Source organism: Petaurus breviceps, unplaced genomic scaffold (assembly GCF_028583685.1).
Source record: "Petaurus breviceps papuanus isolate PSGF00001 unplaced genomic scaffold, PetGlider_PUasm1.0 91023, whole genome shotgun sequence".
Lineage (NCBI taxonomy): Eukaryota > Metazoa > Chordata > Mammalia > Diprotodontia > Petauridae > Petaurus > Petaurus breviceps.
Genome location: NW_027187398.1, coordinates 8,304,442 through 8,319,628, shown reverse-complemented (window position 1 = coordinate 8,319,628; position 15,187 = coordinate 8,304,442). Strand labels below are relative to the sequence as shown.

At 41.7% G+C, this 15,187-nt stretch overlaps 2 protein-coding genes across 2 annotated transcripts in view; both read left to right on the top strand.

Annotated features, from left to right (window-relative positions):
• The window catches only part of LOC138153643 (dual specificity protein kinase CLK2), a 106,253-nt gene that overhangs the window by 39,535 nt on the left and 51,531 nt on the right, over positions 1–15,187 (top strand). The gene's annotated exons all lie outside the window — the stretch shown is intronic.
• Positions 3,872–15,187, top strand: part of PKLR (pyruvate kinase L/R) — a 31,724-nt gene continuing 20,408 nt past the window's right edge. The window contains exon 1 of the mRNA XM_069078096.1: positions 3,872–4,869. Within this exon, the coding sequence (XP_068934197.1) occupies positions 4,824–4,869 (46 nt within the window). The 5' untranslated portion in view covers positions 3,872–4,823. The remainder of the gene's footprint in view (positions 4,870–15,187) is intronic.

Genomic DNA, 15,187 nt, shown 5'->3' with positions numbered 1-15,187 from the left:
GTTACATTGGTTTTGTTTGTCCAAAACATTTTAAATTTCATGTAACCAAAATTATCTAGCTGTGTGACCTTGAGCAAATCACTTAAACCCTGTTTGCCTCAGTTTCTTCATCTATAAAATGAGCTGGAGAAGGCAATGGCAAACCATTCCAGTATCTTTGCCACAAAAACCCCAAATGAAGTCACAAAGAGTCAGACGTGACTGAAAAAATGACTGAATATGAACATATGAGGAACATGAAACCTAATTTTAAAAACTACAGCATTTCTACTAGATAAGAAAACTCTGCCAGGGATGATGGCACTGGTTTTATACTATACTTGATGGATAAGGATGGGAAAGATCAACACCAACATATAGACTTATACTTTGGAGTTTCAGAAAATAGAGAGGATACAAATATTCACAGCAATACATTTCTCAGCTAAGAGAGAAGCTGAAGGAAGTCTACCACCTAGCTGTTATTTCAGCTAGCTATGATTCAGAGCTCTGACATGAGACGTCCAAGTTCATTGTGAAGAACTTCAACAAGGTGAGAGTTTTGTTTGGCATTCAAGAAAACACAAGTTAGCAGATTGGTGGAAAATTACTCCATTCCAAGTTGCTGAGAGACTAGACAACTTGTCTGTTTACAGAGTAGAGTGGAGGGAGTTCTATAAAGACAGTGCATGACAAACACCTACTTATCCATAGGAGACATGGTGGACACCTAGCCCAGCAGACTTCATGAAGAAGAGACATCCCACTAATTGCCAAAAAAAGAATCTGAACCAAAAAGTGCTATTTCAAGTAAAGACATTTTGACCTGTAACCCAATAGTCTGGATTTGAGTTGGGGACGACCCTCAGTACAGACAATGGGGGAAAGAGGGAGAACTGAATCTAGAGTAAACATCTTTACTGACTAGAATTTCATTTATAAAGATCCTGAGGGTCCAAAGACACTCCATAGAGCTTGAATAAGCTGATGGTTGGATCCTCAACAAATTCAGGTTTCTGAATGAAAGTCTCTAGATTTGATAACAATAATGGTGGATACATACCACCGACCATCTCAGGCATAGGTATGAAAAAGTATGCCACAAAAGAGCAAAAATTATTGGACCTAAGACTAGTTTAACTTATGTTGTTGCAGGAGGATCAGGAGAATAGTTATACTTTTAGCCAGATAACAATACTAATGTTTGCTCACATAATACGTGCTTAACATGAATTGTATATTATATATTGGTGCATGTATTAATTATTGCAATGCTGAGTTATATCTGTTTATTATTTTAATTATGTTTAGTTGCTTCTGTGCTGGTGTTATGCATGTATCATAATTACAAGATCTGTCTGTTTGCTATATATTGTTTTGCTATTTATTTGCACATATGGTAATGCTTATGCACTATACAGGACTATTGATAGTTACATCTTGATTTGCATATTTTTTGCTGATTATTATTTGCTCATATACTATATAGATATGCATGTATTATCTTAATGTGTGAATTTAATATGTATTTTAGAACTTTAGTCATTAAAGCAGGTTATCCAGTGATGTTGGATCCAGTGATCTATTATGTTATATATAAAATTAACATGAATTTGATATAAATAGTATTTTGGGATGATTACCTGTGAAAAAATTCTTGCCATATTGAGTGTTGATGATTATCATGATGCTTGTGACATATTTTTAGATATTAAATGTATCTGAAGTGATTTTACAAGGGATTGCAAAATATTCTGGCAATGAGGAGAAATGTAATCCCTCTTTTTTGGAAGCATCATTAATAAAATAGAAAAAGAAAATCAGCTAATGTGCATGGGCACAGGATATCCTCAGGTTCCGCTAGTTTCTGATGGTCTTAAAAAGAATTTCCACAGAAAAGCCATGAGGCTGAAAGATGGAAAGAGAAGAATAGGGGCTCCTCCTAGAATTCATGTTGGCTAGAACCCTGTTGCTTACAGGGATACACTAGTAGGGAATTGAGTATTGTCCAGTTACCACTGGTCACATGATAAAATTATGAGCAGAAAATAGTGCAAGTGAGGATATCAGGAATAGAGATAAGGTGCTGACCAGATGAGAGTGAGAGGTGAGCTGATTAGGGAAAGAGAACTTTTCAATTTTAGGTAAGTTTGAAAACATTTATACTAGACTGCTTATGAACCTGGTAAGAAACCCAATAAGGAAATTAATCAATAAGCAGAGAGGTATAGGGGATTGGTACAGTTGTATCCAAGTACCCCCTTTAGGCACATACAGCTTGCAGCTCTACTTGATCGGCATTAGATAATTGCCCTATATTCACAAAAGGTTTCCAATCCTCGTGGGGATTCTCCCTTATACCTTCTACTGTGGGTTATACCATATGCACAAATAAGTTAACACAAGTTGAATTGAGGAGGAAGATAAAGCATGCATTTACTAGGTGCCAGACACTCTGTTGAGCACTAAGGATATTAATACACGCAATACAGTCCCTGCCCACAAGAAGTTTACCTTGTAACCTGGGAGGGACAACACATCAAAAAGAGCTAGAATGGGAGAGACAGTTGCAATACGGTTTGGAAATGGTGACTGGGAAGTGATGTGGAGGCTTAGTTATGAGTTATTGTTGTGTTTGTCCTTGTTGTCGAAGAGGACCATGGCATCAGGGAAATGACATGACTTGCAGTTGACTTTGATTTGAGTGAGAGAGGGCTCTGCAAAGTCACCAGCCTCACTTTCTCCTCCAGAGCCATCTGGGTCCAGTGACCTGATATTCCTCAGAAGGACTGGAAATGACCCAGGGTGTAATGGGTGACCCTGGCCCTTTTAGGCTAAGGCTTTTTCAGGTACTCACTTAGAGTGAGGTAATGCCCATTCAGTGAATAGGCCTCTTTAAGAAGTGAGTCTAGGGAGGACCTGAATTCAATTATGACCTCAGACACTTACAAGCTCTGTGACCCTGGGCAAATCAACCCCAATTGCCACCAAAAAAAAAAAAAAGAATGAAGGACTAACAACCTAAACCCCATATTTTTATTTTAAACAAATGGCTATCTAAACACTTCTCCCCATCTAGTACATTCCAGGGGTGTTCACTAGCTTGTATGAATTTTTATTTCTTTTTTATTCTTTGGTAGAAGAGATGGCTGCAAAAAAAAAATAAAATAAAAGAGATGGCTTCTGAGCAGCTAGGTAGTACAGTGAATAGAGCACTGGTCCTGAAGTCAGGAGGACATGAGTTCAAATCTGAGCTCATACACTTGACACTTATTAGCTATGTGACCTCAGGCAAGTCACTTAACCCCAATTGCCTTGCTTTTCCCCACTCCAAAAAAAAAAAAAGTTATGGCTTTCTGAGTAGGGGGCAGGCAAGGAATATATTCAGAAATAAAGGTTATGTAAAAACAAAAGATACAATAAAAAATTTAAAACCCCACAATCTGTTAGAGGGAGGGTAGCTTATTACAAGGAAGGAGAGGTGTAATATGTGCACAAAGACACATTACAAAGATAGGCTGTAATATGGGGGGAACCAATGAGAAGCTATCTGTGAACCTGGAAAGAACACAGAATTTTGGAGTCAGAAAATTCTGGTTCAGATTCTGGGTTAGCCTCTTTCTACCTTTGTGATCTTCCCCAAATCTTCTAACTCCGTGGGTCTCAGTCTCCTCATTTGTCAAATGACAGAGGTTGGATTAGCTGATCTCTAAATTCATTCCTGTTCTAAATCTTCTGATCCTAAGAGAGACAAGCCCAGAGAGAGAGCTAATGAAATCCTAGGGCAGATTGAAGCATGTTGTTTTTTGCTTTATTTTTCTTGCTTTTTTTTTTTCAACAAGGCTAATATGGAAATATATTTTGCATGACTTCACATGTATGATGGGTATTATATTGCTTGCTTGCTTAATAGGTAGAGGAAGGACTGGAAGAGAGAGAATCTGGAATTCAAATTTTAAAAAATGAATGTGAAAAATAAATTTTTTTTAAAAAGAAATTATATATTCCCCATCCAAGTTGAGGAAGCCCCTGAAATCTATGCATAAACGCCAAGTTAAGAAGCCCTGCTCTAAGCAGTAAGTCAAGACAGGTGGAGCTCTGTTGAGAAAATATTCATCCCTGGCAGTTTTTTTTTTTTTATGGGAGAAAAACCGAGCTTGTGAAAGAGAATCGCTCTTTACCTCTCCAATCGGGAGGGAATTTCTCATTCCTCCCTTCCCTTTCCCCTTCCCCTCATTGGTAATCGAGTCTTGTCAGGATCTTCTATCTGTTCCCCAATTATCATTTGTGCTAGGGCCCCCTGGGTGATGGCGGGGGAGGAGAGAGAAGAACAGAAAGGGAAGGGATGGGACATTGCTGAGGATCACCCCTTCCCCCCGCCCCCCGGAGCGTGGTCTCCATCACCATTTTCCTGATGCTCTGGGAGTGCCAGGGAGCATGCATGTCCTTGCTTTGGGAAGGTGGCCTTGCAAGAGGACAAAGAAGCGATTCAGCTGTAACCAGACGCTTCTGGTCGGATGCGTGCCTCTGCTGTCGATTTACCCTTGAAATCTCCTTGCCCTGTTGGGGCACCGGTGCACGTGACTGCTGCCGGGCGAAGGTTTGGGGGGGGGGGGAAGGAATGCAGACAGTCCATCTCTTGGAATCGGGACTGCAGTGCTTCAGCCCTCCCTAGCCCGGACAGACTTCTTAGCGGCCATTAAGGCTCGGAAAAGCTGGATAGGTCGGGCCATAATCTCCCCCCCTCCCCTCGCCCCGCCCCAAGAGACCGCGAGGACCTGCATCCCAGTCTGCATGCCAAACTGGATTCAATCCGAAGCCAGAGCAGCCCGTTGGGAACCATCATGTGGAGAGCTGAGCCTGGACCAGGGAGAGAGTCAGAGCAATTTGGTAAAACCTCTACGACTAATCAGACTGCCAGCATACCTCCGGCCCTCCTTTCAGAGCTCTCCTAGCTTTCCAGTAGTAACAGTCCACAGCTCGAGCTGGGTCTGGGCCAAATGCTTGGAATGATCACTGGGCATCTTGGGAAATGTTGTCCTCGCTCCCTCTTTCTTAGTCCCGGCATAAGTGGGGGTTGGGGTCGGGGGCTTAACTACATTTCTTAAGGAACCTGTCATTCAAAACATTGCCCCAGGGAGGTCTCCAGGCCTGGCTGAGTCTTTGCCTTCAGGACTTCTGTACCCCAAGAGGGGGACCTGACATGCAGTCCATCTCTTATTCCAGTCAATGGCCTAGATGGCTTGGGACTTTTCCCAAGTAACCCAAAGGAGTGGGAAGATAAGGGAGGAAGTTTGAATGTGACTGGAATAAGTATTCCAGATAATGGATTGCTCGTCAGTTTGACCTAGGTTCAAGTTCCACTTCGTACACACACACACACACACACACACACACACACACACACACCCCACACACACATACTGGCTGTATGACTCTAGATAAGTCATTTAATTTCTTAGCAACTCTGCAAGCCCATAATTTGAGGGCAGCTAAGTGGCAAAGTGAATAGAGCACTGGCCTGCAGTCAGGAAGATGAGCCTTCCTGAGTTCAAATGTAACCACATTTCCTAACTGTATGACCCTGGGAAAGTCACTTAACCCTGTTTGCCTCAGTTTCCTCATCTGTAAAATGAGCTCCAGAAGGAAATGACAAACCACTCTAGTATCTTTGCCAAGAAAACCCCAAATGGGGTCACGAAGTCTGACATAAATGAACAACAAAAAAACTATAAATTGCAGAACAGTAGGTGATCTGCCCGGGTATAGGGAGTTTTCTCCTCAGGGATCTCCTTTGCAATGAAATCATAGGTCTAGATCAACTCTAGGTCTGGGAAGCCACAAGGCGTGGCTCAATAATCCTGTTTACGCTCAGAGGAGATATTTTCCACATGTTCCAAGGCATTTGGGACCCACGGGTGCTGGTGGCTGGAATAGAGCACCACCTAGTGGATATATTTATAACCTACACTTCCTTGCTAATTAATGATATGCTGTCTTTTTGTAGGCTTGCCTAAATCAATTCAGGCTACTTACGCAAGAGCAGTGCCCCAAGTGTAACCAGGTCTATCCAAGTCGGGAAGACCTCTGTTCAAGTTCGACCTCAGACACTCATTAGCTGTGTGATCCTGAACAAATCACTTAACCTCTGGCTGCCTCAGTGTGCTACTGTTTAGTCGTTTTACGGTGTTGTCCAACTCTGTGAGCCGGTTTGGAGTTTTCTTGGCAAAGATATTGTAGTGGTTTGCCATTTCCTTCTTCAAATGAGGAAACTGAGCCATATAGGGTTAAGTGACTTGCCCAGGGTCACATAGCTAGGAAGTGTGGTGACATTTGAACTCAGGAAGACTCATTTTCCCGACTCCAGGCAAGCACTCTTATCTTCTTCACCTCCTAGTTGCCCCCTCTCCCAGTCTACTCAGCTTTGAAATGGGGGTAATATTGGGGGTGAGGTAGCACTTACCTCCCAGGATTGTAAGCAGCAAATAAGTTAATATAAAATTATAATATCTTTATATATAATAGTACATAATAATGTAATAATAAAATAAGTGAAAAACACCTGGCACATAATAGATACTATATAAATGCTAGATATCTTTGTTGTTACATGCGTTGTTGTAATGGGAATGCAATTTTGGAAGATCTTCCCTGCCCCTAGGCTAAAATGCACCTGAAGCCTGGGGAGGGAGGCTTGTTTTTCAGTAGATACTTTTTGATTGGCCAGTGGGTCAATAAGGTTGTTACATTCTCTGAGCCAGGAGAAGGCTATATAAGCCCTGATGTGTAGCTTTGTTTTGGGACTCACTTTGAAAAGTGTTCTGTAATTTAATCTGAATTCTGGGAAGCCGTTGTTGAGAGTCCCCCGGCTTGGAAAAACTCAGAATGTGGAAACCCAGATGTTGACTGGGTATGGATGTAATGGTTGGACAGTTTGGAAATCTGTCTACTTGATGTTTCTGTCTTGATAATTATGCCTGTATACTTTGAGGTTCAGGGTGCTGACCTTTTTCCCTTGAACAAGGTAAACGATATATGTCTGACTGATTAAAGTAAGCTTGTTAACCCATTTTGAGTTGCTTTCCTTTAACAAAGCAGATCCAAGAACTGTATGGGCAGCAAACCCTGAGGACGCGCTTGGGGTGCTTGCTGCTACAGTTGTGCACCAATGTCTCTCTGTTGTGTTTCAAACCAGACCTGTGTTTTCATCTTCAGAGGCCATCTCAGTGAGGACCTTCCTCCACCACTTTAAGTGGATTGGCCTGGGTCCCACATCCAGGATGTTGCAGAGGCATAATTTGAACTCAGGTCTTCCTGAAACCTTTGCCAACTCCCAACTGACCAGGCAATACTTCCTCTTGTGATAATATAATGCCCAGATTATGCAATTAATGCATTTCAAAGTACAGCACCTAATGCTATGTTAACATCTAAGGAGGGAGGTTCTCACTAACCTTGGGGAATTAAGTTTTACTGGAGGAGGTGGCGATTCAGTTGAGCTTTAAAGGAAGATAAGAATACCCAGGAGTGCCTAGCTGCATGACCCAGGGCTCAGGACAGTTCAAGGGAGGTCAGAAGAGGTTGCTCATGTGAAATTGGAATGTCATTTAATGAGCAGGGAGGGAAGTCTAAAACTATTAGGAAAAGTCTTCATAAACTGACTCTACTCTAATGTAGGTAGGCATTGGTTTGGTTACCTAAGGGTAGCATCACCTGATAGCCAAATTAAATATCACACTGTCCCCAAGCTGGTTAATCAGTTAATCATATGACAACCTACTTTAGGTTGCAGAAAGCAAGGGGACGAGTCAGGTGTGAGTAGATATAGCTCTGAGAGTAACACTACCTGTATCCCTGGTACCCCCTGCCCACACAGCACCTAGAGTAAGGGAGAGGGGATGAAGGGGATAAGGTGCTGTAAGACTGGAAAGTCAAACTAATACAAAATTGTAGTAAGCTATGAGAGACTATGGAACAAAGGAATTTGTTTCCCCAGCTTTCTGAAGGAAAGCTAATTCTCATTTCCCTAAAGATTAGACATTACTATGAGGTGCAGGTGGAGTTGGGGTTGGGTTGGGTAGGATCGAATTCCATTCAACATCAGGTGTGGAAGGGAAGAGCAGCTTGGAGAACTACTGGATAAGGGAGCTAGATGGAAACCAAGGTGGGTGGATCTTGGATGATTTATAAAATTATAAATAAATTACAATTTCATCTCTTTTCTTTGTGTCTCATGTGTGTCTGCTTCTGTGTACTAAATAAATTAGGGCTGTCCTGCCACCCTTCCCCCCCAAAAAAAAAAATCTCAGTGGGTGTTAAGGCACATGACTCTTAACTTGAATGAACAACCAGTTCTACTTAGCTCTTGCCTAAATTCACACAGCTTGCAAGCATCTGAGGGTAGATTATTAGATAATTAGAGTCTTTCTAATTCTAGGTAACTACTGATAACACATAAGAAGGTATGATAATCTAAAAGGGAGAGAACTCTAAAAATCAGTGTGTTTGGAGAAGTCTTCACAAAGATGGTGGAACCTAAGCACAGCTTTGTAGGAAAATAAGGATTGTAAAAGGCAGAGATAAGAAAGGAGAACCATCTAGGTCTAACTGGAGATTAGTGCATTCACAGTGTTGCACTGATGCAATTTCTCTGTGTGGAAGAAACTGGAAAACCTGCCTCTGGGAGTGTCAAAATGACATATAATGATAGTGTCTCAGAGAGACTTTGGAGCATGTATACGCATTCTATAGTTGGTCTGGCTCTGCTAACCTTGTGGTGAGGAAAAGTCTTTTAGATGGGGGTCAGTCAGTCAACTAGCACTTATTAAGAACCTACCATATTTCACAGAATAATCATTGCTGGCAGATGAACTGTACAGGTTAGCTAGCGAGGGAAGATGAAAGTCTTACCATATCATGTGACTTGCTCATGGCAGCTTCACACCTATAGCTCTTCTTTGGGTTGAGTAACAATACCTAGTACCCACACTCTAAACAAACCATGAAAGTTGACTTTTGGAAATGTATTGACAATGCAAGTGTGCTGAGAATTCTAGGCTCAAAGCTCACAAGACATAAATGCATATTTGCATGCCACTGGTGAATACATTGCTGCTCTGTTTACCTTTTAAGCAGAGTGACGAGCAGAATTATACCATGGGACAATTACATGATGAAAGGTTATAAACCAATTTTTGGACTGAAAAAACAGGGTGCACCAATTACGTGATGGCACAAATTATGCAGTAAAATACGGTGTTATGTGCCAGGACATTACTCTGGAGATACAAAGAGAGGCAAAAGATGGTGCCATAATAAAGGAGTTCATAGAGTAAGAGGATGTAAGTCCTAACAGAGCATGTGTTAAATACTTACTACATATGTATATGTCAAGCACTGGAGATACAGAGAAAAACAAAAATAAAAACACAGTCTCTGTTCTCATGATGGTCCCATTCTAATGGGGGAGACAGCGTGCAATATATATATATATATATGTTGCATATACAGTGATATATGCATATATACAGTGGAAATGAAAGGTAATCTCAGAAGGTGGGATTTGAGCTGAATCTTAAAGGAAGTCAGAGAAACCTGGAGGAAGAGGTGAGAATGGAGACCATTCAGGTATGGGAGACAGGCAAGGAAAAAGCAGGGAGTAGATAGATGGAGTGTCTTGTGGGAGGAAGAACAAGTAGCTGGGTTGTAGTTTGTAGCAGAGAGTAGAGTGTAAGAAAGCTGAAAAGGGAAGAAGGGGCCAGGTTGTGAAGCTCTTTAAATGCTCATTGACTCTGGACTGACATATCAGGAGGAGATCCTTGACACAGGATAGAAGGAGCCAGCCTTGGAACCAGGAAGATCTAGTTTTAAGTTCCACCTCTGAGAGGCAACACAATCTAGTGCAGTGGTGTTAAAACTCACATAGAAAGGAGGATCCCTGCCAGTTTCATATTGACATAGAAAAATGCGTTAACATTATTTATGTTCCATTGTTAAACATTGCTCAATTACATTTTAATCTAGAGTGGACTACGCCCTGAATGAAAGAAATGTGGCTATGCTTGATGTCTATGCTCTAAGTAATTCTCTAAGATTGTAAGTTGTAGATGTTGCAATCGGAATCTAACAAAAGGGCAAACTGAGGCAAATCTCTATGCAAGATGACATTTATTAGCAAGGACATACTGCCCGTCAACAAATGGGTCAATGGAGATTGCCTCCATTAATGCCAAATACCCCACATGAAAGGACAATCCCCCTTTTATAAGGTCTGGAGGATACAAAACAAAGAAGAGAACAGGGTAGAAGACATCATGGGATTGAGGGCATGATTGATTACAAAGCTGTGGCACAGGAAACATCATGAATGGCTGGAAGTTTTGTAATGGGCACTAGCAACTTCGCCCCCTTCTCTCTTGAGACTAAGTGTTCATTGTTTGAGTCCAGGTATGAGTTAACAGCACAGACTTTTGGACAGCAATCCAAACATCCTTGGACGATAGCTTGGTATTATAAAGATATCAGGCCCAACTCCCTTGCTTTCACACACATTTCCCAAAGTCAGTTAAATTCCTTGAGGCAGGAGAACTGGATTTCTAAAACTAACACATTAACAGGCCAGCTGACTTCTGAGCTAAATTCAGAGACAAAGAACCATGACTTAAGGAGTTACTGGACAAAAGCAATTATAGGACAAAATCAATTAATTGTAAATAGGATCAATAAGAAAATTATATAAGAATCCTGTTAAGTCTCTTTTAGGGCAGACATTAGGTAGGTATAAGCCAGGGGTGGGGAACTTGTGGCCTCAAGGCCATATGTGGCCCTCTAGGTCCTCAAGTGTGGCCCTTTGGCTTTGGATTCAGTCAGAAGGCCACACCTGAGGACCTAGAGGGCTACATATGGCCTTGAGGCCACAGGCTCCCTACTCCTAGTAGACTTTATTTAAGCAATGTTTCCTGGAATTCTTGCTGGAAACATAGCAATACAGAGAGACAGAGAAAAGCATGATTCCTTTTCTTTGGGCTTGAACCACCCTGGGCCCCTTTAAACCCAGACTCTACCACTACCACCCCCATAGGCCCTGGACCAGACGAATCACTTAACTGCCAAATCTAATGACCTTTTCTCAGTACTCATCTTCCTGGAGACTGCTTATATCCCTCTCCATTCCGGAATTTCATGAGATTGCTCTCTCTTGGTCCTACTACAACCTGACTGCTCCTTCTCATTCTCCTTAGCAGAATCATCTCCTATGTCATTCCATGTAGCTGTGGGTATGAGCCACAGGCCTGTCTTGGGCCCTCTCCTCTTTTCTCTTCATGATTTCTTATTTGGTGTCTCTTATCAGCTACCATGGCTTAAATGTAGACAACTCCAAGATCTATAATATATCCAGCCCAAGTCTTTCCCCTACACTCCAAATCTATGTTGCCCACTGGATATGATGGATATTGTTAAGACGTCTCAAATTCAACTGTCCAAAACGGAACTCGTTTTCTTTTCCCCTAAACCCACTTCTCCTCTGAACCCCAGCCCTAGTTTTGTTGAGGGTACCACCTTCCTTCTAGTCACCCAGGTTCTCAACTTCAGCATTGCCCTGATTCCTCACTTTCATTCATTCCACGTATCTTAATCACACACAAAATCTTGTTCTTTTTACCTCCTTTTACCTTTCATGTCTTTTTTTTTTTTAAGCAATCGGGGTTAAGTAACTTGCTCAAGGTTACACGGCCAGGTATTTCTGGGTGGGTGCTAAGTGTCTGAGCCCGAGATTCGATCTCCAGGTCTTCTCAACACTGGAGCCGGTGCTCTTACTTGCTGTGCTACCTGGCCGCCCCAACCTTTCATGTCTTGCATAAGTTCCCTTCTCTTCACTGTCCTGGTTGTTCATTTGGTACATGACTCACTCAGAGCTCCAGGGGTTCAAAAAAAAAAAAAAACCCTAGACAAACAAAAAAAAACCCAACCCTTTTTTGCTAAAAATATATTTAAATATACTCAGGTAAATACAGTTCCCATGGCGGTTTTTTAAAAAGACAGCTCAAGAAGAGAAAATCAGATAAAAGCCCAAACTCCTACAAACTTCTTTATCTACTCTTCTTAGCCAAAGGACCCACAACCGGGTCCTAGAACAATCAATCCATCTGGGGCAAAGTTAACCCAAAATGTCCTTGCTCAGCTGGAATGCCAGCAGATTGTGATCAGATAAAGGAGTTTCATAGATCATTAACATAGAGGCAGAGTATGGGTGGGTGATACATGATCAAGGGAATGACCATCTCCTCTGATTGAGGAGTAAGTTATAGGAAATGAACAAGTTGAGGAACTTGGAGGTTAAGGTGTTTGAGTGTATATCAAAATGTATATTGAAGGTGTCTAGTATAAGGATAGGAGTTAGGCGCAAAAGATAGAGGGGTGATCATCATATATAAGCCAGACATAAGTGTGGTCAACACAAAACCCAGTTATACTTATTTATATACATGATGTCTCACCTCTTAAAATATGATTTCCTTGAAAATAAGGGCTGTTTACTGTTCCTGGCACATACTAAATTCTTAATAAATGTTTGTTGACTGATTGATTGAAAAAATAACTCCATGTTCTCCCGAGTCCCAGCTGGTGTTGTGAGAGTGTGTGGAGCTCACTCATGCCTCCTCATGGAAGCAGTATCCTGGCCCACAATAGTGCTCTGTACAGTCTAACCAAATTGGCCTTCTTGCTGTTCCTCACAGGTGACATTTTCATCTCCTGCCTTTGCACTAGCTACCCCCAAGCCTGGAATGCACTCTCTCTTTTTTTTATTTGTTTGTTTTTTGGAGGGGCGGAATGAACTGTCTCCTTTCCTCTGTCTGTTAGAATCCCTGCTCGTCTTCAAGTCTCAGCTCAAATACCACCAACTACAGGAGACCTCTCCCCATCCCCCCAGCTGCTAGCACTTCCTCTCTGCCCCTTTGCTTCTCATTCAAGGATGACCTTGAATTTGTTTTGTATATATCTATGTGCATGGTGTCTCTTTCATTAGAATATAAGCTTCTTGAGGGCAGGAAGTATTTCACTTTGGGCTCCATATCCCCAAGTCTCTAGCACAGTGCTAGCACAAAGTGCTTAATAAATGTTAATTGATTGACTTATTGACAGAGGACCTTTATCTTGACCTCCTTTGGATAAATGTCCAGCAGTAGTATCTTTAGGTTCAGTTCCACATGCTTATCTTCCCATGGCCTCTTCATCATTATTTCTATATTTTATCATTTTGTCAATTTGTTGGGCATGTGGTGAAACTCAAAGTACTTTGATGGCTTATCTATTGGGAATACCTCAAATTTTTATGGCTCCTGATTGCCTCATATAAAGTCCAGACCCTTTAGATTGTTATTAAAGACCTGTGACTTGTCACCCAACCCTTTTTTCCAAGCTCACTTCTCACTATTATCACCTTTCACACACCCAGTCAAACCAACATGCATTTTGACATTACCCAAACACACCCATTCACTCTCTTGTCTCTTCTCCTTCATCCATATTGTTCCCTTAATTCAATTCAGAAAACATTTAAGGGGTGGCTAGGTGTCTCAGTGAATAGAGTACTGGCCCTGGAGTCAGGAGGACCTGAGCTCAAATCCCGCCTCAGACACTTAACACAAAAACTAGCTATGTGACCTTGGGCAAGTCACTTAACCCCAATTGCCCTCCAAAAAGCAAAACAACAACAAAAAAAAAAAAACCAAAAGAAACATTTAAGTGCCTACTTGTCCAGCCCTGTCCTGTCTCCTGACCTCCAGTCTCGAATCTCCAACATATTGGGCATCTCAAACTGGATGCCTAATAGACATCTTATTGATGAGTCCAAAATTGTCATTGTTTTTTCCCTCCAAACACTCTCCTTTTCCAACTTCACTGTTACTGTCCTCCCAAGTCACCCAAGCTCAAAACTCAGGTATCATCCTCTACTTCTCACCCTCTCATCTTTTATAGCCAATCAATTGCCTACACTTATATCTCTTGAATATGCCCCCTTCTCTCTTCTGATGTTGGTCGCTCATCACCTCCAACCTGGACTGTTGCCATCATCTACTGGCTGGTCTCTCAGTCTCAGGTCTCTCCCTATTCTACTCTAGTTTTCACTCAGCTGTCAAATTGATCTTCTTCCTGTCTCACTCCTCTATCAGCTCCAGGGGATTTCTATTGCCTCCAGGATCAGATGCAAAATCCTCTGTTTCGCTTTTAAAGCCCCCCATAACCTGACCCCTTCCTACCTTTCCAGTCTTCTTATACCTTACACCAGTCCCACACCCACCACCTACTGGGCAATCCAATGAAATTGATCTCTTTGTTTTCTCTTGCACAAAAAAACTCCATCTTCTGGCTCCAAGTATTTTCATTGACTATTGTCCACTCCTGGAACACTCTCCCTCCTTATCTCCACCTCCTAGCTTCCTTGGATTCTTTCCAATCTCAGCCAAAGTCCTACCTTCTGAAAGAAGTCTTTCTCAGTCCTCCTTAATCTTAGCGTTTTCTCTCTGAGATTATCTCTGGTCTATTTTATCTATATCTTATTTGTACATAACTGTTTGTACTTTTTGTCCACTCCCTGTTTAGACTATGACTCCTTGAATGCAGGAACTTTCTTTGTATTGCTAATGCTTAGCATAGTGCTGAACACAAAGAAAGCACTTAATAAGAGCTAGATGACTGATTTACTATGTGCCAGGCATTATATTAGGTGCTGGAATTGCAGAAACAAAAATTCAATAGCTCCTACCCTTAAGGAGCCTCCATTCTACTGGGGTAGTGGAGGGTTGGGCAGGGCTACACATACAAAGATAAGTGGAGAATATTAGTAACTGACATGTACTTCCTTAGCCAATTCCTTGAAACCCTAGCTAAAATGTCTCTTCTTCCATGCATAATGATGAATCATATTCACATCATATTTTAAAGTTTACAAAACTTACAAAAACCTGTGAGGTATGTATCATGAATATAGTCGTTTCTATTTTATATGGTATATGTAGGGAGGCAGAGGAAATGACTTCTCCTAGTGATGAAAGGAATCAGACCCTCCCTTCCTGGGTGAAGCTGTCAGAAGGCCACTTGAGCCTAAGCTGCTAGGAAAGAGGCCCTTTCCACTAATGCCGTAGGTCTGAAGATCATGGCTACTAAAGGACAGATGGTCTTTCAGGCAAGAGAAGTCACAAAGAGA